Here is a 27,026-nt window from a genome sequence, read left to right on the forward strand (position 1 = left end):
GCCCGTCGCGCGGCCGCTGAGGGGACGGCGCGAGCGCGAGCGCTGGGTCTGCCTGAGGCGGGCGGGCGGGCGGGCGGCGGCATGAAGGTGAGCTTGGGCGTCCTCTCCCTCTTCGTGGCCCTGGTGGGCGTTTCAAGCTTCGTCTTTCTCGTGGTGGCCATCGCGACGGACTTCTGGTACATCATCGATGCCTCCAGGCTGGAGAGGTTGCCCAACGGCACGGACGCCCTCAGCTCGCACTCGGGTCTGTGGCGGACCTGCCGCGGTGAGTGCGCGGGAGGGGAGTGAGGGGGCAGCGCCGGGCCGTGGCCATGGCTGCTGGGCGGGGGGGCCGTGACCGCCTGTCGCGATAGCCGCTTGGTTTGTTTTTTGTTTTTTGTTTTTTTTTTTTCTTTTGGCTTTACTTCAGAAAACCAGCCCGCTCCCCTTTCGGCGCCCTCGACCCACCGGCAGTTCGTTGTCGATCATCTCTTGTGGGCATGGGGATAGCGAATTCGCTGCTGCCGTAACCTAATTTTACATTAACTTCTAGTTCAAAACTAATTTAATAAGCGTTGACCATTTAGAAGGGAAGAGATGTCTTTTCCTTTGACTCAGGGGGAATTAAGAGGCGAAAGTTCTGCTTTAAAGCTATTAAAATGGTGAATAATAATTTAAAGAATAAAAAATATTAATCAATTTAGTTTTTACAGATAAATAATACAGATCATATCAATATATGTATTAGTAGTTTGAAACATATCTCTGTAACTAATATAAATGTAAACAAAATTAACTTAATCCCATACTAACTAAAGGTAAGTGACTAAAGACCCACCAAGTTCACCAAGTAATGGCACTGCATCTAATCCTGCTTGGTATTTCACAGTTCTGGATTTTAATGAAAGATCCATAAACACTGTGTGGCTATTATAGGATTTCCTCATCTAGTTTAATTTGTATGCCAGGCATATTCCTTTTGGTTTTGATTCCACCATTAAAAACAAAGAGTAACATTCATCACAGGCAGGAAAGGATGTTCCTTGCAGTGGAGCAGGGGAGGAGCAGGTTGGGGGGATTCTCCCCTTTGCTGTACCCGGACCCCACTGGAAATGAGAAGGTGTTGCTCTCTCGACTTCAGTGGTCAGGCCCTGTGGGAGCAGAAGTGTGCCAATGTTGGGTACTGAAAATCCCCTCCTTTCCTTCCCTGCCTAGGAATGACAGTTTTTAAAGCAGATAATATGATATTAATTATATGTACACACACACACACAAAAAGAGGATACATTGCAATAACATTTTCTCATTGTTTTTTCCCTTCTCTATTAGTGAGGAGTGAATGTTACCCTTTGATAAACCCCTTCTGGCATGAGAATGCAAACATCACTGATTCACACAGACAGCTTTTGTGTGAGTAACTTTTATATTACTTCTATACTTCCATCCACCCTTCCCTCCCTCCTCACTTACAAAGTCCCATTTCTGATTCAGAGGAGAAGTGCTTTGAGATAGTGTTTTGACTCTGCTCCTGTACAATATCTGTCACTGCATGTGGTCTTTAACTGGGATTACTGTTGAAATAACCATTTATTTAATGTCAAGTTCAGCTTATTTCTTCCACAGGAGCAAGATGTTTCTGCCTGGAATGGCTCAGAAATGTACTCAATTGTTAAAAATAAAAGGCAAAGATGTTCAAAATCCCCTCAAAAGAGTTTGATCACTGAAAATGCTTAATCTTCAAGACAGCTACATATCTATCCTTTCAGTGGGATTCCCTGGACTGAAAAAAACCTTACATATGTGGCAATTTAAGAAAATAAATCAATGACTAAAAGCAGTGTTCAAAGTCTTTGAAGAACATCGTGTTCAAGAAGATTACTTTAAGTTTCTAACTGCATTGGTTGGTATTTGCTTCTTTTCCTTTAGATTCATTTGTCAATGTCAGAATGTTTTCAGAAATATACAAATATTTCTGAAATATTTCCAAAATAAACATTTTCAAATATTTTAGGCTTCTCCTAGAAGATAATTTGTTTTCTCTGCATCACATTCTGGACAATGCATCTCTCATACATGCTTGTATATGGACTTGCTTTTTTTAATTCTTTATTTACTCACCTCTCCTCTCTGACTCTGGCTCTTTCCCCCCTACTGGCAAAACATATGTGTTTGTCCTGTATCTTAAAATGGTATTCTTTCCCTGAAAACATTTCCCTGAGCAATCCCTCAGAGAAGCTTAGGGTGTCTTTAGTCTCTTGGTGCAGCTTCTCATGATATACCTAAAAGTGCGGCAAACATGGCAAAGTAAGCTGATGATGTACTGATGGTAATGTAGCTGTGTTGCAACAGTAGCTAGAAAGTTAAAGTAGGAATAACATTAAAGTAGGAATAAGTTAAAGTAAGTGTAAGATCCCAGTGGGCTACTCAAACAACTGTACAAACATATTGATAGGTTCATGACTAACAGCACAGATTGTCTCTTGGTGCTTTCAAATTGGAAGGTGCCTTTTCTTTAATTTTTCTTGCCTAAGAGAGAGGTCTGCTGCTTGATGTTGCTGAAAACTGTGAGGATCAGCGAAAATGGTTATCTATCTGCTGTACCACTTAAGCCTTTGAGGGTTAAAAGTTAATTGAACCTTACCAGACTGATCATGGGTATCTCAACTATTGTGTTGGGGATAGTCTAAAATTTAAGGATAGAATTATTAGCGTTTCAGAAGTTGTGTTTATATTTGCAAAAGCTACATCTATAATTTTTCTCAGGTGTGGAGATTTTAGATTACAGCTCTTCAATGAAATGAATTCAGCAAAAACAAAAGCACAGACTGTATGGAGTTTGGGTTTTTTTGTTATAAATATGATGTTCACTTGGAAACAAAGGGCAACTCTTTGGTAGTCACGAAGCGTAATAAAATAGTGAATATGAGTAAAAATTGGATACATAACTATGTTTACAGACTCCTCAGAGCCTCAGAGAAATTTTTTATCTCTTGCTGTCATGTCAAGTGCTATTTTTAGGTTCCTGGACAAAGACTTCAGGTCTGCTAAGACACTTGCAGATTTTATTATAAGCAGGTGTAGTCTGCCTAAAAATGATGAGATAAGAAATCAAAGATACTTTCATTAAAGGAACCTACTAGGTTTGATTAGAATGCCCTGAAGAGAGAACTTTTTGATATTTTAGATGTGTAACTTCAGTGCAATTTTGGTGTGGTGAGGCTATAGACCCACACCAATAGCAGCTATGAACAGGAGGTGCCGTGTCAGTACTTCTTATCTATTTCTAGGAAATATAGATATTTCTAAGTGACATCTAGGTTTGTTAAGTACTGTGATGTTACCTTGTACTTCACTTTTACATTTCTTTCTTAAATATTTTATGCCTGTGGTAACTGAGTCATATTTAGACAGATCAAGGCAAATCTTCATCTTCATCTACAGTACATTTTAACTAGAGTTTTAGGGGATAGTTCTGGGATTGTGGATTCCAGTGTAGTTGCAGTAATATCTTCATGTGTTGCTCTATGAGGCAAACAGGATAGCTGCACAGCTTTAATCAGTTACTTCAAAAAATCATTTATTTCTGTGTGCCTGTGCAGGTGTCTGTGAGGCACATTCACCTACAATTAATCTCATTCTGTCTAGCTCTCCACCCGTATTTCTCACTGTTTGATTGGCAGAGTGAATTTCAGGAGCTCCAACAACATCAAACGTGTTTCTTGCCCATTATTCCTAAAAAAATATTTAGAAGGGCTGTCTCCTAATGCGGGCACTTGAGTAACACATCGGGAGTCCTGTCTCCCATTCTTCACCTGGCACGTCTTCACCAGACACAAGTGCCAAAAAGATGGGAGAAAGTCTATACTTGAGCACAAAGACCTGGGTCTAAGTGGAAGCAGAAGTGCTGGTCACTGCCAGAAGACAAACCCTTCACTAGAGAATGAAAAGCCTTCACATTCTCCCTCCACATTTCCAGTCTCTCTCCTATTCATCCCCAGCAGATTCCTTTTAGCCATATTGTGTACTTCAAATAGAGCTCCTGGCAAATTAAAAAAAATTGACTTTTTTTTTTTTTTAATTTTGGAGTTAAAGTTCTATGCTACCAACAATATTACTCAGGCAATCAACCTAGGTCTTGTTAAGCTTGGGAGTATGATGTATTTTCACATCACAGGAGTACTCTTGAGCAATTTTCCTAGTGGATTAGACATAAACATGCCTTCTGTACATTAAGCTTCCACTTCTTTTCTTACCACTCCCTCCAGCTGGACATGTAGTGTATACCTTCTCTCTTAAAATGGAAGTATCACTTTTCACAATTTAGGCAGTTATTAGGGTCTCTTGATGATTAAAGATAGTCCTCTACAAGTCACCTTTAAAACTGAAATCTGTCAGCAAAGACATCCCAGATAGCTTGTCTCGTCATGTGTTCTCCTGTGCCAGCTATGGGAGGCAAACAGAAAAAGCAACTTCTTTCCATGATGAGCTGAAACTATCTCTCACTAAATGGTAAAAGAAGGATGTCACTCTGACTTCAAAGGAAGCTGCATTAGGAGTTCTGAGCAGCGTTGCCATTTTCCAGTAGAACAAACATAACATTCAAAATCACATCTACGGTGTCGAGGATCACATATAGAGAGAGGGAAGTTGGTGTGTAGAAGAGATGGCAGTACTCTACTGAAAAAATTTCTCCAAGAGTGGCAGCTTTGTCAAATAATTTCTTTAGGAAAAAAACCACAATCAAACAACAAAACCCAAAATCAAACCCAACAGATTACATTGGGGAAAGGTTGTTTTTGAGTGTTTTTCTAATATAAATGTTTTTCATTTACCAAAATCTGCATTGTTAATAATTAGTAAATACTAGTATAGATTTAGCTAAGGACAGCACCAATGTAATCCCTGCAAAATGAACAATTTTGTAAATATTTCTAATCAAAATCAATTTCTATTCTGGACTTGGTTCATGTACTTCTTGTAGGACAGATGAACTGTCAAAAGAAGAAAGTAATGTGTTTGATGGATACTAATGTAACCTGTTAAAACTCTTTTATGAGCTTGACTTTTTAGAAACTCAAGTAACCTGTTCCTGTGCATCTCAGATGTGGCTGGATAGTGACCCCTGCTTGGTAACATAAAAATTACTTCCATCTACATTCTGCACTAAAAGCTATATGATTTGCTGATCCTAGAAACATGTGGCTAAAGTTTTTTCAAAGCATGGTGAAATTTGTTTAAATGTGGTCAGTTTTTTTTGTGTGGCTTCCTCCCCTCTCCCCTATCCCCCCCATAATGTAAAATCAAATTGCCACAAAATTAAGTTCCCTTCCCTTCCCTTCCCTTCCCTTCCCATCCCTTGTTTTTTTTTTTTTGGTTTTTTTTGTTTTTTTTTTTTTTTTTTTTTTTTTTGTGTGTGTGTGTGTTGTGGGGTGGTTTTGGAGGGTTTTTTTGTGTGGTTTGGTTTTTTGGGGTTTTTTTGTGGGTGGACTCGATGATCTCAAAGGTCCCTTTCAACCGTGAATATTCTGTGATTCTGTGATTCCAGTTGTTGTTTTATTTTTTTGTTTTGGGACATCAAAGCAACGTCTATAACACATTATTTGACAAAAATATAAGAGGCCATTTTGGTCCCAAGGTGTGCGAGGTCCCACCTACACTGCAAAGCTGGGGCTAGTGTTATGAAAAATAACGAGAGGAACTACTGTTATTTCTTAACAGCTGCCTGTTTTGCCCCTGACACACAAACCAGCTGTGTTAGGTACCTACAAGGTATGATTAAGCCTCTGATTTTTTGTTAGTGATCTGAACATCATGGGCAGTGATTGATTTCTTCTTACAAGTCACTTTTTAGTGCACTCCTCTATTCCTGTGCCATCCAGAGATGATCAGTTAATGGATGTGGTTTCTACTTACATGTGGCTGGAAGAAAATGTTTTTCTTGTTATAAAATGAAGACTTGAGTGTGCAGCTGCTCATGCACAACTGCTTCTCCCTGGAGTATTTTTATTTTTGCTTTTTTAGACATCAATGTGGCTGGAACCACGAGGCTGCAGACAAGTTAGTGCTTCTTGCAGGGAAGTTAGTGCTTCCTGCCGGGAAACAATCTTTGCAGAAAGGGCAGTTACTGATACCTTAGTTGTTATAATGTAGCAGCTGCCCCGGTTTCTTCCTCAACAAAACCAATTTAATGCTACAGTTTAACTATACTAGATTTCCTTACAGCCTGTGGACCCTGTAACAGTCACTAACCAGATACTTTCACTCTTCTCCCCACTCTTTATGGGCTTGCTTAATTTGTACTGATTTACATGTTAATACTCCTGCTCCTAATCACAGAACGCCTCATTCTCTGTGGACTCTCATCCACCTCCATCTTTTCTCTGCCGAGCAGGAGGGAATCCAGGCCTTCGTGTCTCTGGGTTTCAAGCCCAGAAGCCTCACGTTTAGCCACAGGCAGCAGTTCTTTTCTGTTGCTCGTTGTTTCTCTAAGTTGTTTCCTTCCTTCCTTGCAAACAGGTCAGGCTTTGTCAGTGCACTGTTTCTTCCTGGCTTTGCCGAGTCTTTCTAGAGCAGCCCCAATGGTTTTAGCTGCCGCCAGCATTCAGTTTAAACTAGGCTTTTGTCTTTCTAACTGGCTATTTGGGTACTGCTGGGGAAGAGAAACAAGTCCTTAATTAAGCTCTTCTGAGCTGCTGCCATTTGGAGTCTTTCTGATGAGATCACGATTACAGATTTCTAGAGACTATTTGCTAAAGTAAGCTGTGCAAACAAATTCAAAGTTCGTTTGAAACAATTAAGCTCCAGCATGTTAACAGGAGATGATTAACAAAACTGCTAGATCTGTAGTTGGTTACTTTTAACACCATTCAATTTTTCTAGTTCATTCCACACGTTTCTCTTACAAACAGTTCATCATCAACTGTGTTGGGTGGTAATTTAGAAATGTCTGCCAAATTCACAGATCTGGACACACGCTGCAGATGTCATTCAGGCAGACATTTGGTCAGACCTCTAATAAAACAGCTTTGGCTATCTGGTGTAATACTTCATTAGCTCAGATCAAGCAATTAGAGTAATTTGCCACAAAAATTGCCACAAAAAACTGGAGTGTTTTTAAAATGTCAGTTTGTTTCATTATTTTCAAGATTATACTATTGGGTCTTTTGTGTTGGAGCACTCAAGTGCTGAGAAATAGACGTGGCAAACTGAACTCTGTTTTGCAGGGAAGTGCACATACATCTTCTTGTAAAAATGATTATGTTGTGGCGCTTTTTTCAATACTAGATTAATTTCATCAAAATGAAGACAGCTTTATGTATAATATATGATGCATAAATCTGTATTTCAACACAACCTAAAAACACTGAAATGACTCCAAAACTAATGTTTTAACTTCTTTCTAGATGGTTAATGAAGACAGAAACACAGTAAAGATATTTTAAGTCATGTCATCTATAAACTAATTCTGTCCCTCTAATCAAGGAATATAATGGCATAATATCATATGCCAGACGGCATGAATTCAGATTCCCGAGTGGTTTCCATGGCAGCATTTTAGAATAAGTTTTCCAGGCATTTGCAGATTTCATAGAAGGACAAATGGGTATTAGATATCAGTGAACTAGAACACTGGAGGTGATAAAAGTGTTGTTTAACCAAATACAATCCATTAAATATTTGATTTTTAAAAAGCTGCAAGTGATTTTGACATTGTCCTGCACATCATTCTTGTTTATAAAGTGGAGAGACATGGGTTTGATGGATGGGCCACTTGGTGAATAAGGAATTGACTGAATGGTCTCACTCAAGGAGTTGCAGTCAATGGCTCAATGTCCAAGTGGGAGACAAGTGACAAGTCGCATTCCTCAGCTATCAGTACGGGGGGGGACCAGTGCTGTTTAACATACTTGTCGGCAACATGGACAGTGGGATTGGGTGAGCCCTCAGGAAGTTTGCTGAAGACACCAAGCTGGGTGGAGCGGTTGACACACTGGAGGGAAGGGATGCCATCTAGAGGGACCTGGACAGGCTTGAGAAGTGGACCCGTTTGAACCTCATGAAGTTCAACAAGGCCAAGTGCAAGGTCCTGCATGTGGGTTGGGACAATCCCAAGCACAAATCCAGGCTCTGCGGACAACAGATGGAGAACAGCCCTGAGAAGGACTTGGGGGTGTTTGTTGATGAGAACCTCCACATGACCCAGCAATGTGCGCTTGCAGCCCAGAAAGCCAGTCGCATCTTGGATTGCACCAAAAGAAGCATGGCCAGCAGGGTGAGGGAGGGTAATCTGCCCCCTACTCCACGCTGGTGAGACCCGATCTGGAGTACTGCATCCAGCCCTCAACATAAGATGGACATAGTACAGCAAGTCCAGAGGAGGCCACGAAGATGATGAGGGGGCTGGAGCACCTCTGCTATGAGGACAGGCTGAGAGAGTTCAGGTTGTTCAGCCTGGAGAACAGAAGGCTTCAGGAAGACCTTAGCACAGCTTTCCAGTACTTAAAGGGCGCCTGCAAGAAAAATAGGAAGGGACTCTTTATCAGGGAGTGTAGTGATAGGATGAGCGGTAATGGTTTTAAACTGAAAGAGGGGAGATTTAGATTAGATATTAGGGAGAAATTCTTTACTGCGAGGGTGGTGAGACACGGGAACTGGTTGCCCAGAAAAGTTGTGGATGGTCCATCCCTGGAGGTGTTCAAGACCAGGCTGGAATGGACTTTGAGCAGCCTGGTCTAGTGGGAGGTGTCCCTGCCCATGGCAGAGGGTTGGAAATAGATGGTCTTTAAGGTCCCTTCCAACCCAAACCATTCTGTGATTCATGAGAACTGTGATCCCATCTATGTGTAGGAAAAGTAAGGGTGTGTCATAGTGGGATTTGTGGATTTCAGCTGAGGTATCTCTAAAACCTATATTTTTACTGCAGAGGTCATAAAAATCAGAGTCATTCTGATGTTACATGCAACTGTCGCGGGGTGCTAATATGATCTATGACACCCCCCAGGAGAATACTCTGGTATGGATTTGCTTTCCCTTTGCTTCAAAAGGTTACTTTCAGAGCCTTATCTTCTACCTGCACTTCTCCTTGCTAAGTGCACAGTACTAGCTTCAGTAGCTGAAATCGCACCATGAAAAGGAAAGTCAAAGAACTAGCAACCGTTAGTGCTACTATAGTTTGTTAGCAGCAACTTTTACTCGTGAGGGACACCTGGAAAATCACAAAGCACAGGCCCAGTGATGAGATTGCTTTTGTTTCTTCCTTCCCAGCAAAGTCAGGTCTGAGCCAGGTCTTACTTCTAAAATGTTAATTGCATCAAATTTTATCCCAAGGCCTTTTCACCTCTTACATGCAAGACCAAATCTAAGAGGACACACGGATGTCAAAATGGTGGGGAATCAAAATCAAGCCTAATACCCTTGGGAAGCACAAACAGGGCAGAAAACTGGCCTGTTCCTGCTGCCTCTCTAGAATATGAGAACTAAATTGTGTGTCAAATCTCTATTCTGTCACATCCCTGACAAACACTTCTAACTATATAAAACTCTTGAACTAAGTTCCATGGCTATTTCTCTTCTTGGTATTTAACAATTTGACAGATTGATTTATATCCAATAAGCTGAAGAGTGGTTTGACCATTAGTGTCTGAAAATTGCTATCTGTAGGTTTGGGTTCCTTAGCCAGCAACAACAGCCGTGGCCAGTTTTGCTGAAGGGGAGCCCAGGAAGTAGCCTCAACTTTAGAGGCAGGGAGAGGAAGTGCTCCCTTCAGTGCACAGTGCTGAATTAATGCTTTCAACTGATCCTGATGTGAGCATAGGTGGGAACATGCAGACTCACCTCCCAAGACCTTGTCATGTGCAAGGTTTTTTCGTGTGAGCGTGTTCTGTACTACACTAACCAAATAATTATTTCTTAAAACCACATTCCACTCAAATAAACTAATTAACAGTATCTACCTTATCCCAAGCAGGCTCTTCCTAACCTACTAGTTCTAGAACTTAACAGAGATACGTACATGGTTGTCTCTTATCTTTATGACAATATTGAAGAGGATAAGCTGGATCCTTAGCCAGTGGCAAGCGGAGCACCTCCAACTCAGTGGGCAGTTACAGTGACTTAAAAAAATTGATCATCTGATCACACACGAACTGTGATCTCTTAAGTGACTTCTTTTCCTTGGAAACCAGCTAATGGTGTATTGTTGTTCCTCTGTGAAATTAAATGAGACACTGAAGCCTAGAGCCCCTCAGAAAATGGATTATAGGTTTTCCTTCCTCGGTAACTCTGCACTTCACTCTGGTATAAAATAAATTGATACTGGAAGCTGAAATTACTTTTTTTCAGTTATAATTTTAGAAAAGGTTGGGTTGAATATTGTGGATAGATTGCCCAAGAGGGAACGATGACACAAAGATAGTTCATGATGGAAAAAACAGTGTGATATGAAAAAGTATATAGCAAGCCTCTGTTTACAGAGCTATTAAAATGTTACAGGGATCAAGAAAGACTAATGTAATACATTTAACATGGGAGGAAGCAACCAGGGTAGGTTAATGTACTTAGTGAAGCTGCTGTAGAAAACAATGACAGACACAGAATCAGAGCTAGATGGGAAAATTTGCCTCCAGTTGATGGTCAGCTACAACAAAGGAAAAGGTCAACAATTTGCTAGATCAGTTCTGCAGAGGACATGTGACAGAACAGAACTTGTTTAATGAAAACATCTGCTGGATGTCGCCATCCAAACAGAACAACGCCACTCACTGTGATCTGTATGATTCAGGCAACCAGGGCTACTTTTTATTAAGGTTGCCAGTGACTACCTGATATGCAATGCACCACCAGCTAGGCTTAATATCTGAGAACTGTTTAATTGTTTAAGTATATCCGTGTAGACATATCCTTTGTATTTATGGTCTCTGTTTGAAACACAAGCTGTAATGCTGTGGAGGGCTTGCTCTGTACGTTACCTTTTTCTCCGTAACATATACTTGTCCTGCTGACTTAAACTGAAAACCTAAGAGATTATCCACCTCCTTGTTTGTGCAACTCAGAATAAAGCTTTGATCCTGAATGAAGCCCTGCACTCAATAATTATTAGTACACCACCACAATAAAATATTAATATATTAACATTCTTCATTTTTCTTCAGACATGCATGGAACATTTGTCATCCTGATGCCCCTTAGCCTCATATTGATGGTTTTTGGAGGAATGACTGGATTCATCAGTATTCTTGCCAGGGCCTACCTACTGCTTCTAATGACGGGACTGCTTTTTCTTTTTGGAGGTACTGTATTGAACTCCCTGCTTAATTGTTTCAAATAGTAAGATATTCTATCTGGGAAACGTTGCTTTGTCTTCCAGGGGAAAAAAGCTAAGCAAGAGTTTGCTTTCAGAATAATGCTGGTGTTTTTTCACTTGGTGTCTGCTCGGCTCCTGGTGGGATTCTGGAATAGAAAGCTGCCAGTTAGAGTCAGGAAAGTCAAATAATCACACACAACCATACATCCTTGTGAGTCACACTTTGAACACCATGTGTTTGCAGTGCCCATTAACACAAAAGATTTAATACCTTCTCAGTACAGTACCCACATTCTTTACAGAAAGGGTAATGGAGTAATGGGAAAGTGACTTTGGAATTAGTAAAGCATAGGGTTCAATATCCTTGCACAGATCTTACAACTATTAAGAAAAGTGACATTTTTTCAAAGGCATTTGCATTGAGCTCCTGAAAAGGGTTTTTCTAGGCCTTCCTGGGCTAGCTGTGTTGCTAGTTTTGAACTACAGTGGTGTTCCCCAACTGTGGGTCACAAAAGGAAACCCCAAAGAGTTATTTTGGGGTTTGGAGTTAACAAAGAGTTATGTTGGAGTGTAACATTTCAATTTAAAGGTAGTAAAATTCTTTTACATTTTGTTTTCTATTATTTTTGCTGTAACCAAAACCTCAGTGTTTTAGAAAGTGATTTATGAATTAAAACTAAAAACATTCTATTGAAGTAGGAAAACTGGTTTTAAATCCATCTCCATTTTCTTCTCCAAATAGATTTTCAGTGCTCTTCCACAATGTAATTTGAAACAGAAATTTTCCCCAACAGAAAAGGGGATCCTCAATATTGGGTATCATCATATGATCATACAGCCCTGTTTCTAACAAGAGGATGCTAAGAGATTGCTGGAAGCAAATGCTGCTATCTGACCTTTTTAGTCTGAAAAGCTCTCATGAAGACCAACCATCCCCCGTTATGCTTTTCTTCTGGGATTAAAAAAAAAAAAAAAGAGAAAAGAAAATTCTGTTTCCTTCGAACATCAAAAAGCTGTATTCACTAAAAAGGCTTAGGCTATTTGAAAACTACTCCAAATAGTAAGTGAAAGATGAAAAGCTGTGAAGTGCAAAGCCTGATTATCGTGCTGAGGAGTGGAGTACTGGGCCTCTCTAGAAACCTCAGTGTTTTAGAAAGTGATTTATGAATTAAAACTAAAAACATTCTATTGAAGTAGGAAAACTGGTTTTAAATCCATCTCCATTTTCTTCTCCAAATAGATTTTCAGTGCTCTTCCACAATGTAATTTGAAACAGAAATTTTCCCCAACAGAAAAGGGGATCCTCAATATTGGGTATCATCATATGATCATACAGCCCTGTTTCTAACAAGAGGATGCTAAGAGATTGCTGGAAGCAAATGCTGCTATCTGACCTTTTTAGTCTGAAAAGCTCTCATGAAGACCAACCATCCCCCGTTATGCTTTTCTTCTGGGATTAAAAAAAAAAAAAAAGAGAAAAGTAAATTCTGTTTCCTTCGAACATCAAAAAGCTGTATTCACTAAAAAGGCTTAGGCTATTTGAAAACTACTCCAAATAGTAAGTGAAAGATGAAAAGCTGTGAAGTGCAAAGCCTGATTATCGTGCTGAGGAGTGGAGTACTGGGCCTCTCTAGAACACTTGGGGTTCCAAAGAGGGAAAAGAAACACAAAGACAGTATTAGGAGAGGGGTGCTTGAATATGTTCTGAAGATGCAAGTAGTGCTGTTTCCCAGGACAGCGTGAACAGACTGCAGGGTGGCCTTTGGTGTGACACTAGACTCTCCTCCTGCTCAGGAAGTATTGTTCAGCTGTTTCAGCTGCACTGAGGCTTGATGCATGTAACAGGCACGCAGTTTTATAGGATATTCCAGTTCACCAAGTTCGGTATTGATAGTTCTGTCAGAAGAAATAAATATTTTCTGATGCAATTCCAGAAACCTGAGTGTTTTGGAAAATAGCAGAACTACTATGTTCCACATTCCAGGACATCATACATGCTTCCCCATTTTTTGAGATGTGGCTACATTTAAGGGGGATCACAGAACTCAGCATACCTTGTTGAAAATGTCAACAAAACAGTCATTTCCATTTCTGCTGGCAAAAGGTATAGAGAAGTGGGGTTCCCCCCGCCCTTGCAGAGTACTAGAATAAGGTACAGGCATCATGGCATGGTTAAAATCAGGAATATGAGTGTGAATTTTGAATTGGGTTGGAAAACCCAATACACTTCTGTCTTGGTTTGTCTTTACTCAAACTTTTCCTTCTGGCAAAAAATGCAGATTCATCTAGACTTACACTGTGATTTAACAGAAAGCCAGAGCAAAATTTTTCTCCCTTGGAATCAGATAAGACACTATCTTGTCATACCAGTGTCCCAGTAAGTGTCTACTTTCCCTGGGCTATGGTCCTTTAATCCAGGGCCTTTCTGTTGCATCTTTCCTGGCACTGATCCAGTAAAGCCATAAGTTAGTATATGTCCTCTGAGCAACATAGATGCCAGGCCCAGGATGTAGCACGTACTTGTGCTAGATGTGCCATTCCCTAGCTTCTGTACAGTCCTTTCATGCAGAAAACATCTGAGTTCTTGTTTGAGTGCCTTTATTAATTTATTTTTAGTCTGCTCCAAAGACGTCAATTATTTGGAAGTGAGGAATAGTCATGACTCCATAACACTTGCTGGGAGGTGACAGTAAAGACCAACACATTTACATTGAACACACACAACTTAAAACACTCAAAATTAGAAATCAGTCTAAATTCGGGACATTGACCTGAAATGCAAGAATCTCTGTTTCCATGAGCTTTCTGGCATATAGTTAGACAACAGCAGTGAGAAATCAGGATGTATTATAATACAGTATTGAGAACCGAGATGTACGTGCATTAGATATCTGTATAAGACATGACTAGATTTTTATTGTGAGAGGCTTGCTGTTATACACTTTGATTCAGTATTTAACAGTGAGAACACATTAAATTCAATGGACAGAAACAACCTTCCCTTTACTTTCCTCTCACCCTTCCCCAAAAAATAGTCTCAACTAGATTTCAAAGGTAAACAGAAGCTAACCAGCAGTCTGGCCTGGGAAGATAGGAAGGAGTGACATAGAAGCCCTAAGTGATACCAAATTAATTATTTTTAATTTCTGCAGTGGATACTAACTAGCTGAATATGTTTTTTCTTTCCCAGCTCTTATTACACTTACTGGGATCAGTGTCTATATTGCATATTCCGCTGCTGCCTTTGAAGAGGCTGTCTGTCTCCTGAGGAGTAAGGATCTCCTGGTAGAAATTGACATCAGGTTTGGCTGGTCGCTGGCACTAGTCTGGATCTCCTTTGTGGCAGAAGTGCTCACTGGGGCTGTGTTTCTCCTGGCAGCAAGAACTGTGGGTGTGAAACGGCGACGTGAACAGGCGTTATGAACAACAGGTATCATTGAAACAACAGAACCCTGCAAAGCCTAGAAATGTGGATTGCTTGGTCCATCCAGTCACTAGGGGTAATAAAAGTGGCAAGGCTGTGACTCAGTACCTTGACAGCTGCCATAAACCCTGTTCCTCACAGTTAGCTACAAAACACAAAAATTCTGATAAATCAGTAAAACATTTCAAGTGTTGTCAATAAGGAAACGCTTGTGACTTAAGAAGAAAGAACACTGCAGTGTTAGTGTTTCCAAAATAATTTCAGCTGGCAGCTCATAAGACATCTCCATTCATTGCTTAGAACAAGGCAGACTTCATGCTTTCTTTTCTGCTTTCTACTGTCCCAGCAAAATGCCTCAGAATACCTTGCAGGCCAGTCTGCATGGTCTGCTTAGCATTTTGGTTTCTCTACTGAGACTCCTAATAAGTATGCCTAGGATTTCAGTCACGATGGCAGCCTCTGCCAGCAGAGCTGCTCTGAGATGGCTCCTTTGTGGTAGGTAATGCTTTCTTCCTTTGGTCCTTCTGCCTTCGGAGGCACGTAGGGACATATGGTATCTATGCACCTGAACCCAGGGAGAGAGCGTGAGGCGTAAATTGCATACCCAACATGGTTTTATTGCATGAAGTCAAATCAAAGGTAAAGATTCATAATAGGAAGAACTTCAGAATATTTTAAGAACTCCAGTGATAATCCCCAGCACTAGGTCATGGCTAGGACATCTAGTGAGGTGAAGATTAATCTTTGCTCTGGTGTACACCTTCTGTATTTATAGGATCTTTCTTTTCTCTCATGTCTCCACAAAGAGGCCCTCCTCTCTCCTGTACCACAATCACACTTTCTTTGTGATAGCACACAAAAATAGGTTGACTTGAGAAACCAGAGAACCCCAGAAGCCTAATCCATGCCATCTATGTGTAATGTCTAAGGACAGACACAGCATCACGTTCTCTTTCCTAAAATCATTTCTTACAGGGTGAAAACAAAGAAATGAGTAATTTTCTAAACCTGAGCTTTGGTGCTGTGATAAAATGAAAGGATATAAGGCCCAGATACTGTGAATAAATTGATACTAGTTATCCGGCAGATGGTAGTGACTATGATAGTGAAGTTCTCAAGTGCAGTGCAATGGTGAGTGCACTGCAAGAGAAAGATACAGCTGCTTTTCCAGATGTTTTAACTAACTACTGTAGCCAGCCTCAATCTATCAGATGCTCAGGCTACACTCTTACCTCTTTCATCTTATTGCTAGATGCTTTTTCAATTCTGTAATGCAGAAGGTGTATCTGATGCACTTCCCAGATTTTACTTAGCAATTTTGACAATGCTTCCTTTTCATGAAATCAGTAACATGTTTTGTGCTAGCATATGTTTAAGTGTGCTGAAAACTGCTGAGTAAAACTGGACACACAGGATACCTGAATTTCATGCTAGATACCAAGTAATCAATTGTTTTCTTTATTAATTTTTCCTGTAGGGTATAGTATTTAAGAGAAAATTTACTGAAGTGAATGAAGAAATTTTCCCCTGGCTGCTGTGGCTTTGAATAATGATTTAATAAGACTAAATAAGCTGTGTTGAGAGCTCCACTACATTTTTGTTAGATCATGTATTTCTGGAGGACTTCAGCATATTACAGTTCAAGACTGTGACTCAGGAGCTGTGTCAGCAAGGCACACTGTCATTGGGCAGGTCCCTTGTACTTCCTCCAGTAGTGCCAAGGGCATCATTTACCTACCTCTGTTAAATATCAGAACAATTTTATCATTGTGTCTTGTGTTAAAGATGGCACATTTACTCTTATTGAGCTCAGCTCTGATCTTGGTCCCACTGTACCAATTACTTTACAAAGAATAGTGGCAGGGAGCTTCCTAGAGCTTAAAGCCTTTGGAGATACAAGGAAACGCTATTACTACCATGCTGTGAATGGAGAACTTAGACAGAAAAACTGCCCAAGGTCACATGAAACCAGAGTTTCTGAATCCCAGTCTAAGACCTTAGTTGGCAGACCTTGCTTGTTATCAGAATGAAATAAGGTTAGAAATCCTGAATAGACTGAGGAGTAGAAATTCTGTGAATAGCCAGTAAAATTTTGTAATTCTCACTTGCTCACACATTGGTTTTCACATAATTTCCATGTTGCCTTATATTTGGACTGTGTAATTGAGTCATTTTACAAGTTAAAGCTCAATAAGAAGAGCAAGAAAAAGGTCCATTGTAGCCAAAATTCCATGTGCTTAAGTGAATTATGTAAAATGTAATATTTCTATGTTTTGGTGCTGGTGAAGCTATTTATAATACAATTTGTATAATGTACTCAGACATTACTGTAAGCTGTAATAGTAAAATATCATCTGAGTTATTTTTTGAGTATTTATTACAGATGTTATTTTACAGTGGTTTTGAACGTTGTAAAATTTAATAAAATGACATCTCGGAGCTGGGAATTATTTACAAAGACATGGAAGAACTAAGATATATATTTTTCTTTAACTTTTTCTGCAGATCTGTTCTACAGTTTATATGATGCTTTTGAAGTGCCTGTGTCACACGTGGTAGGTATTTATAAGATAGTTATGCAGCTACAATAGAAAATACTGAAGTGATCAAATCTAATCTAGAAAGATTAGATTGGCTTTCTAATCTAGAAAGCCAATGAATCTGTTATTGAATTAGAGCAATTCTGATTTCCATGGCTTTCCTAAATTTCTCATTCTGGCTTCCTTCAGTATCTAGCACAATGGTAATAAAGAGTATCTTCTGTTCCTGAATATTTGTATAATCCCTGAATTTCTCCGAAATTCCTTCGGAATACAAAGGAAAAAAGATGGTTTGGAATAGACAAATAAGTCGTGAACATTTTGAAGAGTTATGCTAGAAAGAGAAAACATCCTGGAAAGGTCTTTATGCAATTCGATACAAGTGACCTTGTCAGCTTCTTCCTCTTACTGAAACTGATGTTTATTTAATACCCAGTTATTTGCTGTATTTTCCCCAAAATGCACTACCGAGATGAGAACATTGACTGTTCCCATTACTTACTGGTGAATTGCAAACTCGTGGGTAATTGGCCACATTTAAACTAAAGAAAAGCAGATATACTGAGCAGAGCAGTACTGTTTGAGCGAGCGGAGTGCACAGGGCTACTGGCCAATACTAGTCACTAATGTAAAGGTTTCCTCAAGGCATGGCAGAGAAGGATAGGGGAGGTAATAGGAATCTTTGAGGGTAAAAAAACCTGCAGGTGTACAAGATATTTAGAGGGGATGCTGGTTAATATAATGTAGATATGAAACGACAAGGATTCAGTCTGGGTCTGTGCTGTTCCTGAGCTGGCTCCTGCCGAGCAGCCTGGATGTCTCTGTATTCCTCTGATGACCAAGGGGACATCATTGGTTCAGACACAGCTTCAATACAAGTAGCTCGATGCATTTGTTGATCCCTGATCCAAAGCCAATAGACCTGACTGACTTTATCAGATATCATTTTTTCTGATAAATATATACTTTATTTATACTTTATCATGCAGATATGTGTGATTCTTAATTTCGTCTTTCCAAATTTAAAACACCAACCTGCCTGGTTGGTCAGGGGGAGAGAGCCAGAATCTGCCCAGAACCTCTCCACTCAGGTGACCACAACAAGGTATGGAGTACCTGCCCACTGAAGCTGATAAAGGATGGCCCATGAGATAGATCCAAAAGACTTAGATTTTCCCAATCTTGTTTGACTCCAGGTAATCTTGGCCTCCAACTTTATCACTTGATTTGCATTGTTTTGCAAATGAAATCCAATGGTCTCAAAACTATGTGAAACTGAAAAACAAAATCTAAAAAATCTGAGCCTACTTCATAAATACGGATATCCTTTTCTCTGGCTCATTTTGTAAATTCCTTGCAGTGAAGTAGTTCATTGTTAGCCAAGATAGACCAGAAAAAAACACATGTCCCTTGGCCTCCTGACTGTCATTTTCATATTAACAGACTAAATTGCCCCAGCTCTGGGCAATTAGAACGTTAGAACGAATGCTCTGGCATTGTACTAGAGAATGAAACTGTCCCCAGATTCGGTATAACCGTGCTCAAGAGAGACTCCCCTGTGCCTCCGTACTCTCAGCTTGTTTCCTAAGTGGGCACAGTTAGCCCATAATTGCAAGCTCACGGGAATTTGGTTCTTGGAGGCCAGACAAAACTACGTTGAAGGCCAGGTTCAACCTACCGAGTTTAGCGATCCCTGGTTTAGGTTACAGATCTTTAACTACTAGATTGCATTCTAATTAGTTACAAAAAATTAGATCGTTTTACTTTTACTAAAACATTACAGTGCTGTTTTACTGTAATACCTTTCTGCAACATTTTACACATTGGCTTTAACCCTAAGTAGCCCTTCAAACTTTTCCTTTCCTTTTTGCCAACCCTTTCTGCAGACTGTCACTGTCACATTCAATTTTTGGATGCCTATTAGCAGTGGCAGTATATACACTTTGGTGTTTGTATTGTTTATAATCAGAGTTTGAATGCTCTGACTTGTGAGAACTTTTCTGTTTTGTACCGGTTTGCACAGAAACAGCGGTCTCTGCTGACATCTCATGGCTACACTAAGAAGTTGATTGTATTTGAAAAGAAACCATTCATTTCCATACATGCTATTTTTTGTATGGTTTGAAGAGCAGAGGAGACTCTCATGCTCACTGGACCCTTTCTCCTTTATTTTATAGCCCAGAGAATGTCAGCAAGAAACTGCAGAATCCGAGTCAGTAACATCTCCCAGCTGCTGCCCATCTTTAAGTTAAAATATCAGATGATTAGAAATGTACCGTTAATCTTCCCTGTTCTTTATAAAACTTAATCACTAAACATTCTTAATGTTTTTAACTGCTTCCGTTCCTAGGAGATAGATGCTAAAACCATTTCATTGATGGCTATGTTTTGATTAGATCAACCAGAATTGTTTTTTGTCTACATTTGTGGCATAAATATTTATTTTAATTTTTTAAAATTATTATTATTTTATTAAGCTGAAACTGATCAACTTGAATATCTGAGGGTGCAGATAATAAGAGAAAAATAAATAGCTTGATATCATGGCTTATTTTCTGAATATGACAGACTGTCTAAGAATTAAAAAATTGAAAGGGACAGACTTGGTCCAGAAAATGTAAGATGGATTCTGCAGGAAACAGCATGTTACAGTTTTCTGTGTCTCTTAATTTCTTGACCCTCTCTCAATGAAAACATATTTTCCAACAAAGTCAGGAACTTCTGCTTTCAGTATTAGCTGAGCAACTTCAGTGAGATTCACCAAGACACTGCTGAATTTTGAAACTATGCAACAACTTTCCAGGTAGAAGAGACCAACTCTTAACCTCTCATGCTTATCAGATTCAGTCTTCCTTTCCTGGGAACTGTGGAGCATTGTCCACTCCTGATCTACAAATTTGCCTCTGCATACACTACTCAGACACACCCATGAACCTTCCAAGACAAATTACTAGGACAAAGCATCTCTTGTGAAAAAATATTCTTAGCTATAGCCCATCAGGTTGCTAAACTTTTATGTTGGATGAATACTATTTGGGGATAGTACTTTCATCCCTGAACTGTAGTCCCCAAACAGAAGAAGAGCAGTTGGTTAACAGTCTGCAAGTATGTGGAGCTGAGTATTAGAGGGAAAGGAAGAGGGATGCAGTTCCATACCCCACCGTAACCAAAGTGGCATTGACAGACGGAAATCTCTTGTTATGCCTGACCTAGTTTCTCTGCCTATCACCTAAGAAAACCCATCTTACAGGAGCCTTTCAGGTTCCATCACCATTGAGGAGAAGGTGCTAAAGTTAGTACTTGTAAAATTGTCAGAAAGGAAGGGGTGTGAGACTGTATGCAAGTTATCATCAATTGATGAGTTACTGCTTATCAGCCAAGTTGTCACAACTGAATGTATTTATATTCTCAAGTCATCTCACATCACTCTTGAGAATTAAAATGCATTTATTTAGAACACCACCTCTACAGCCTGGTCCCATTCGCATGATGGTTTAAGCTAATGAGTTAATATTTCATTTGGAGCAGACTAGAGCTCATGAGCAGTGAAGTATTTAAAAGTAGCATCTTAGTCCTTGTGATGCCCTGCTTATATCGCTCATTTCAAAGCCAGCTGAAAGACTCCTTTGTTGGGGTTGGAGGGATGGCAGGCAGTTCCCTGAAGAGCTTTTGGCTCATTATTTTACTGTTTTCGTTTTTGCCAAGGACAAGGCAAACACTTGTCATGGAAGGCTGGGACTCTCTCAGTGTAATGCTCCCTAGGTGTTGAAAGGAATTTGTCTGCCAATAGCTGAACAGCATTTGCTAATGGCTTGTGCTTCTGGACAACACATCTGGCTGCTGAAGGAGCTAACATATTTCTCCATCCAACCTGGCCTTCTCAAATATTTATAAGCTAATGTTGTCTGCAGTGCCTGCAGCATACAGAGAGGCTGAACTGAACTGCACTGTGGAGGAGTCTGTTTCCACAGCCTTTTGGAGTTGGCTGCATCAGCACTGTGAAAACCCTTTGGCATCATGAACCTTTCATTGCCACAGCTCCCACTTGACTAGTATTATACAGTGAAGTATTTAATTATGCAAAAAACCCACATAAAAATAATTTTATAACTGTCAGACAAAATCCACAGAAGGAACAAACTTTGTAGGACTTGCAATAGCAAGTCTTATGAGCTATCTGTCTTTCTGTTTATAAACAGTACCTTACAGGCATGGCAACTGCTCTAGCCAGCAGACTTGGAAGCTTTATCTCCTTCCTGTCTGTGGCAAACTTCACACATGACAGGACCTTGATCTGGGCCAGGACATTTCTGATAAAACGGAAAAGTTCCATGTAAGTAAGAAGACCAGTCCTGTTTCGTTCAGTGAAGAGGCAAATAAGACATCTGTTTAATACAATGTGCAGCATAAAAATGTGAATAATTCTTTCTTAAAACTCAGGAATAATGCAATATTTGACAAAAACCAAAGAAGAAAGAAATAGCTACAGGGTGCTTTCTCAGCCAACAGAAATAAAGACATTCACATTAGATTCAGACCTACAGGATCGCCTCATACTCAGATATTCATTGTTTAAGCTGCTACTATAACAATCTGCATCAACAAGACACACTGGTGTCAGTCTTGAGGTACTCAGAACCCAGTAGCAGTGAGGGTTTGAACCAGCTGGAACTGACTGTCCTGCAGACATCACTGAAACAGCAAGAAACAACATCACCAGTGACCATGTCTTAAAGAGCACTGTTCTGACTGACTTCTGTGGCTTGCCACAGCTGAACCTGTAAGTGGAAGTTGGTGTTAATAATCCAGCTGAGTAGCAACAACTTTTCTGAATCTGCTGATTAACAAGAAGGCACAGTACAGTTTCTTTACTGTCCTATTTAGTGAACACTTACTCATCACGTTACCCCACAGAGACACATGAGTGTAACTCTATGCTGGGAGCTCTGCTGGGCTGGCCTCCTCTTGAAAATAGGATTTGTTATTTCCCCTTGGGGGTCCCTGGCTTGCTATGTGGGTAGCCAGGAGGCTGTTACATTAGCAACATAAATGAGAAAAAAGTCCACTTATCATACAGATATCCAATAGAAAAACCACACTTTGGCTCCCAAGCCCCTCCTGGGCACAGACCTCTCCTTAAGAGCCTGTCTTGGGCTCACTTTCCTGCTCTCCTGTTCAACAGAAAGTCCTTTTACTCCTCGGCAGTGATAGCAGTGTATCAGGACCCTCTGTCGCCATAACAACTGGGATATCTGTCTTATAATTCAAACTGCCCTCTCTAACTTCAAGGGCCTCTTCCTACACACCGTCTAGAGCTCATCAATCCTTCCCTGAGCAATTCTACATTCTTTAGTGGAGTAGTAACTCCCACACCCACTCTTTCTAAAGCTGCTTCTCTGCCATTTTATTTCCAAAAGCCTGATGAACCATAGACTCACCCATTTGGGAAGAGGATTGAATTTGATACAGATAAGCCTTAGTCTTTTCAAAGACCAGCTAACCCTGTGATTAACCCCATTGTCTTGGGTTTGCCCAAGTGGGAACAGTTGCCCCAAGGAATTCAGAGAATAACCCCATAGAGAGCAAACCACTCACATAGCAAATCCCCTTGTAACTCCTAATTCTTCTGGAATTCAGACAACATGACAAGCATTAAGCCGCTAAAGGCTATTGGAAAGCAGCATGTCCCTCCAAAATGACAAATGCATGCTCAAAATCTTGCTTAATCACTAACTTTGTGACATTGAACTAACTGATATCTGTTTCTGTACTTCACCATCTTTAATGGCAGTGTTCCTTCTCAATTGCCTCAAGTCAAATAAATGCCTTTATTAAAACTCCCCAATAGCTCATCTAGAGATTGAATCATTTTCATCAGATTTTCTTCCCTTATATGTAGAGATTTCAGCCTGCACTCTCAGTTGCAACCCATACATGCACTACAAGTCAATACAAATATTTTCTACTAACTTGGAAACTCAGTTAAAATGTGATTGCCCTCTAAATAGCACTGTTACATAAGAAATAAGGATACAGTATAAATTAGTGCTTGAAGTGTGTTTTACAACACACATAATCATAACTTGGCATTTCACCAAACTCATTTATAAACTGTTATCATGACACAGGCACACAACTTACAGCTAGCTGTTATGTATGAATGTAATTTTGCTGCAGAGAAGCAGTCCCTGTGGTAACAGCCTTCCCAGTTGTCTATTGCTGTGCTTTGCCTGAGCAGCCACTGCACGTCACTGTTGTTCCACACAGAAGAGTCAAAAGAGACTCATTTATGTGAGCAGGTAGCAGGATGCGGAGAGTCTATTTGCCTTTTCAATTAAGGGAAGAAGATGTGCTACAAACCAAGGGATGGAGCTTACTGAAGTCAAGGGGGACTTTTCCCCCAAGACTGAAGGGAGGCCATACCTGTTGTTCTTCCGCTTTTTCATTTAACTGTGCAAAAAGGCTTTATCCATCTCTTCTTTGTAAAGGCATAAAAAGAGAATGGTCGTTAACCTGGGATACAAAGATCCAGAGGGAATTGCCTGCTCTTCACAGGCCCCACGTGAACTGACAGATCACTAAACCTCTTGATGTCCAAGTTCTGCAGCAGTGACACCATACCCCACCTTCTGGTGTTACTGTAAGGTCTGAAATTAAAGATACGAGGTGCTCAGATATAACTGTGAGAGCAACATCATGGACACCTTCTCAGATTTGGACCATTTCTAACTTTCAAGTGAAGGGAAATTTTGGAGTGTTATGTAGCAATTTTAGAAATAAAGAGCTTGCAAATTTGGTATGATTGTTAAGCCTAAGAAGGCAGCTACAACCAGGGGTCTGAATGCCTCTCTAGAAGCACGACACTCCTGAGAAAGTGTTGTCAACAACTATGTCAAGTATCATAACCTCACTGGCACTAAGCTCTTCCTTCCAGTACTTGCCAGTAAAAATACAGAAATATTCCCAGTTCCTCACATGATATTTTTCTCCCCAGGTTTTCAGCAATTGCCACATTGTCTGAGTGCAATGAGGAGGCTGAAATTCCTTTCTTAATAAAGTTTCATACAAAAGAATTCAAGAGGAATGAAACTGCCAGTACAGACAATTCCAGTAGAGAGTAGGAAGAAAGATGCTGAAGGATAAAATAAAAAATAAAACAAAAACATGAGAAGACATTGAGGGGAATTAACAATAGAAGAGATATATAAACTTAACAGGAAATGATGTAGCAAGTAGGGACTTTGTAGCACTCAATGTATTAAAAGCAATAGTTCATCTGCTGTGCTTGCAAGCCATCAGTGATAGCTGTACTTACCAGATCCTACTGTTGCAGCCCAACTTGGCTGCCGCTGGCATATTAACTCATTAACGTGGCTGGCAATCCATGGATCTGGGGTTATAAGGAGGAAGCAACAGTTCTGCTGCAGATGACACTGAGGTGCCATGTAGATATACTCAAGCCAGGTTTACTCATCTAGCTCCAGTTTCATCAGCAAAGCGGAGGGACAAATTTCGGTATGGAGTAGCTGTGTTGCTGCCAGGCTTGTGTGGTGCATGATGACTCCCATTCTTCCAAAAAGAAATTATCCTGCAACCTCCAGCCGTGATCTTAATCCTCTGAGAGGCCTAAAATCTGCCCAGAATTCTTCATGCAGCACAAGAACAAGGAGTTTTGTTTCTGAGGTTACGAAACCAATGTTTATTTCATAAGCCCAGATCCACAAACATGAGAGAAGAGATCATACTGCCAGAGGGAAGGAAACCCTTTCCTGAAGCAAATGACTGGGCTGTAACACTGCATCCTACTGAGACAGGGATGATTTATAAAAGAGAAAACATACACGGCTTGGCGATCAAAACAGTTGCCTCAAGATTGCTGAGCTGAGTGAAGAAGTGAAGGGACACAGAAGTGAATCAAAGTCCAGAATTGAAGGCAGAGGACTGAAAATGTCTGTCCTTCTTCAGACTTTGTAAGAAAATAGCATTGCCTTTACCTGCAACTTTTGTTCTCCATTTCGTGTGTTACTCCTGTGCTGCTAAGGGATGTGTAATTTCCGATGTCTTGGTCTGTAACTTGTGGTAGCGTGCATTGGTCAAGATGATCACTGCTGCTGTACTGCCCTAAGTATACTTGACCTGCAGCTGTTTTCTCTCTTACAAATAACAGATCAAAGAAACCTGACAAAAACGATGGGCCAGATTCTCCTCTCAAGCAGAAGCCTTGGCAGAGGAAGTGGGGCCTTGGGGAGTCACAGCTGCTGTGTGATAATGTCCTGCTGTCTGCTGCCTCTTGAGCCTAATTGCAAGTTCATTCCCCAGGCAGGGCTAAGGAAGAGCTGCACTTTGCCCTGTCCATTGGCTGAGCTGAGATTTATCGTTTAAACCAGTAATACCTGATATTTACTGCACAAAAAATTTTAGCAGATACTTTGCTGGTGGAGTTTTTAGCAAGGCAGCTCTGAGCAGATTCAAGTTCTTTGTGTGACTAACATCCTGCTAAATGGTTGGAGCCAGAGAGGCCAAGTCTGGCTCTGACCTGACACCATAAATTATTATTGTCTGTTTAATTGCAAGATTTGCTTTTGTTTTGTTTGCTACATGAGCCCAAATGGAGGCTTGAGGCTCTGTTTGCAGAACCAGTTATCTAAAGCTTTTCAGCATACATGCTTGTAGGTCCAGCTTTGTATTATTTAGAGCTTTTGCTTGTTGTTTTAGGTTTAATGTGTTTGCTTTCTTGATGGCTCCATCAATATACATTCTGCACTGAAAAAGTTAAGTGTCAATATATAAAAAAAGATAGGGCCAAAAATACCCATCCGGAGTTTGGAGATGGAAGGCAAATTGCAGGTTTGTCAATAGTGTGTTTGGGAGCATTTTAAGTAGTGAATCACTTGATGCTAGCTATTGTAAATATTGGTTTAAAGGTGCTATAAAATTGATGGTGCACAGTTAAACTTTCCTCCAAATCCTGATCTATTTATGCTGCTTCACTTAGTGTCAGATCCAAAGACCACTGAAGGTAATAGGAGTCTTTACCAAGTCGTTAACAAGCACAGTGTAGTTTCAGCAAATGCACATAATCTTGCAGTAGGAACACAGTACATTTTCTTACAGTTTTTGTTAAATTAGGCATACTATACTCCAGAGCATGCCTTTCATTTTTTTTAATGTGACAGCAGAGAAAAATGGCATAGAGTGACATTCAAAGAAGACTATCACTGTCTACCTTAGCTGCACAGCTTTTTGTGACGTAAGGTTAGACAGTGAAAACAGTATTCAGCTCCCACCACAAATCATAGTGTGGGACGTGATGACTGAGCTCTGCATCCTGAGCAGACCTGGGCTGAATATTATTCAGCCCAAATAGTAGCAATTGGGTGAGGTTTGCTGTTTCTGCAGAGTCCATCATTGGATGCTGGAGCCGATCAGAGAAAGACATTTGAGCTGCGTTGCCGAAACACTGAACCTGAAAAACAATAAATGTAACTTCTACCCAGTCCAACCCCCACTCTGTGAGATTTGAAGGAATTCTTTATCACATTGGCCCTAGTCTCTACAAAATCTTATTTCATCTTCTCAGAGGCATGTAACCGTTCCAATATCTGTACATTAGATTAAGTCCTAATTTAGAAGCAGTCAATTATTATTGAGGGCTTGATTTCACAGAAGGCTTAACATCATCATCACAGCCATATTTTCCAAGGGTTTAATGTATTGGATGTATGTGGATGAGAATGTATTGGATGTATATGGAAGAGTCTGGTCAACAGTGTCCTAACAA

General features: G+C 40.2%; 1 protein-coding gene across 2 annotated transcripts; it reads left to right on the plus strand.

Moving 5' to 3' along the window:
- Window positions 1–81: 81 nt before the first annotated feature.
- Window positions 82–17,442, plus strand: TMEM114 (transmembrane protein 114). Of its 2 annotated transcripts, none has more exons than XM_014936268.1 (5): window positions 82–265; window positions 1,309–1,389; window positions 11,130–11,267; window positions 14,472–14,711; window positions 17,211–17,442. In XM_014936268.1, the coding sequence occupies exons 1-4, from the start codon at window positions 82–84 to the stop codon at window positions 14,702–14,704; spliced, it is 636 nt and encodes a 211-aa protein (XP_014791754.1). In that variant the 3' UTR covers window positions 14,705–14,711; window positions 17,211–17,442. The 2 variants fall into 2 exon arrangements, with proteins under 2 accessions (XP_014791754.1, XP_014791755.1); XM_014936269.1 differs by lacking the exon at window positions 17,211–17,442 and adding an exon at window positions 16,183–17,111.
- Window positions 17,443–27,026: the final 9,584 nt, after the last annotated feature.

The sequence above is a fragment of the Calidris pugnax genome, unplaced genomic scaffold (genome assembly GCF_001431845.1).
Source record: "Calidris pugnax isolate Ruff unplaced genomic scaffold, ASM143184v1 scaffold17, whole genome shotgun sequence".
Classification (NCBI taxonomy): domain Eukaryota; kingdom Metazoa; phylum Chordata; class Aves; order Charadriiformes; family Scolopacidae; genus Calidris; species Calidris pugnax.

What these genes read in the sequence shown, in the direction of transcription:
- TMEM114 (XM_014936268.1), top strand. Translation starts at nt 82, where the DNA reads ATGAAGGTGAGCTTGGGCGTCCTCTCCCTCTTCGTGGCCCTGGTGGGC. An exon ending in TTCACACAGACAGCTTTTGT is followed by an intron (nt 1,390 to 11,129) that starts GTGAGTAACTTT and finishes ATTTTTCTTCAG; the next exon opens with ACATGCATGGAACATTTGTC. An exon ending in ACTGCTTTTTCTTTTTGGAG is followed by an intron (nt 11,268 to 14,471) that starts GTACTGTATTGA and finishes TTTCTTTCCCAG; the next exon opens with CTCTTATTACACTTACTGGG.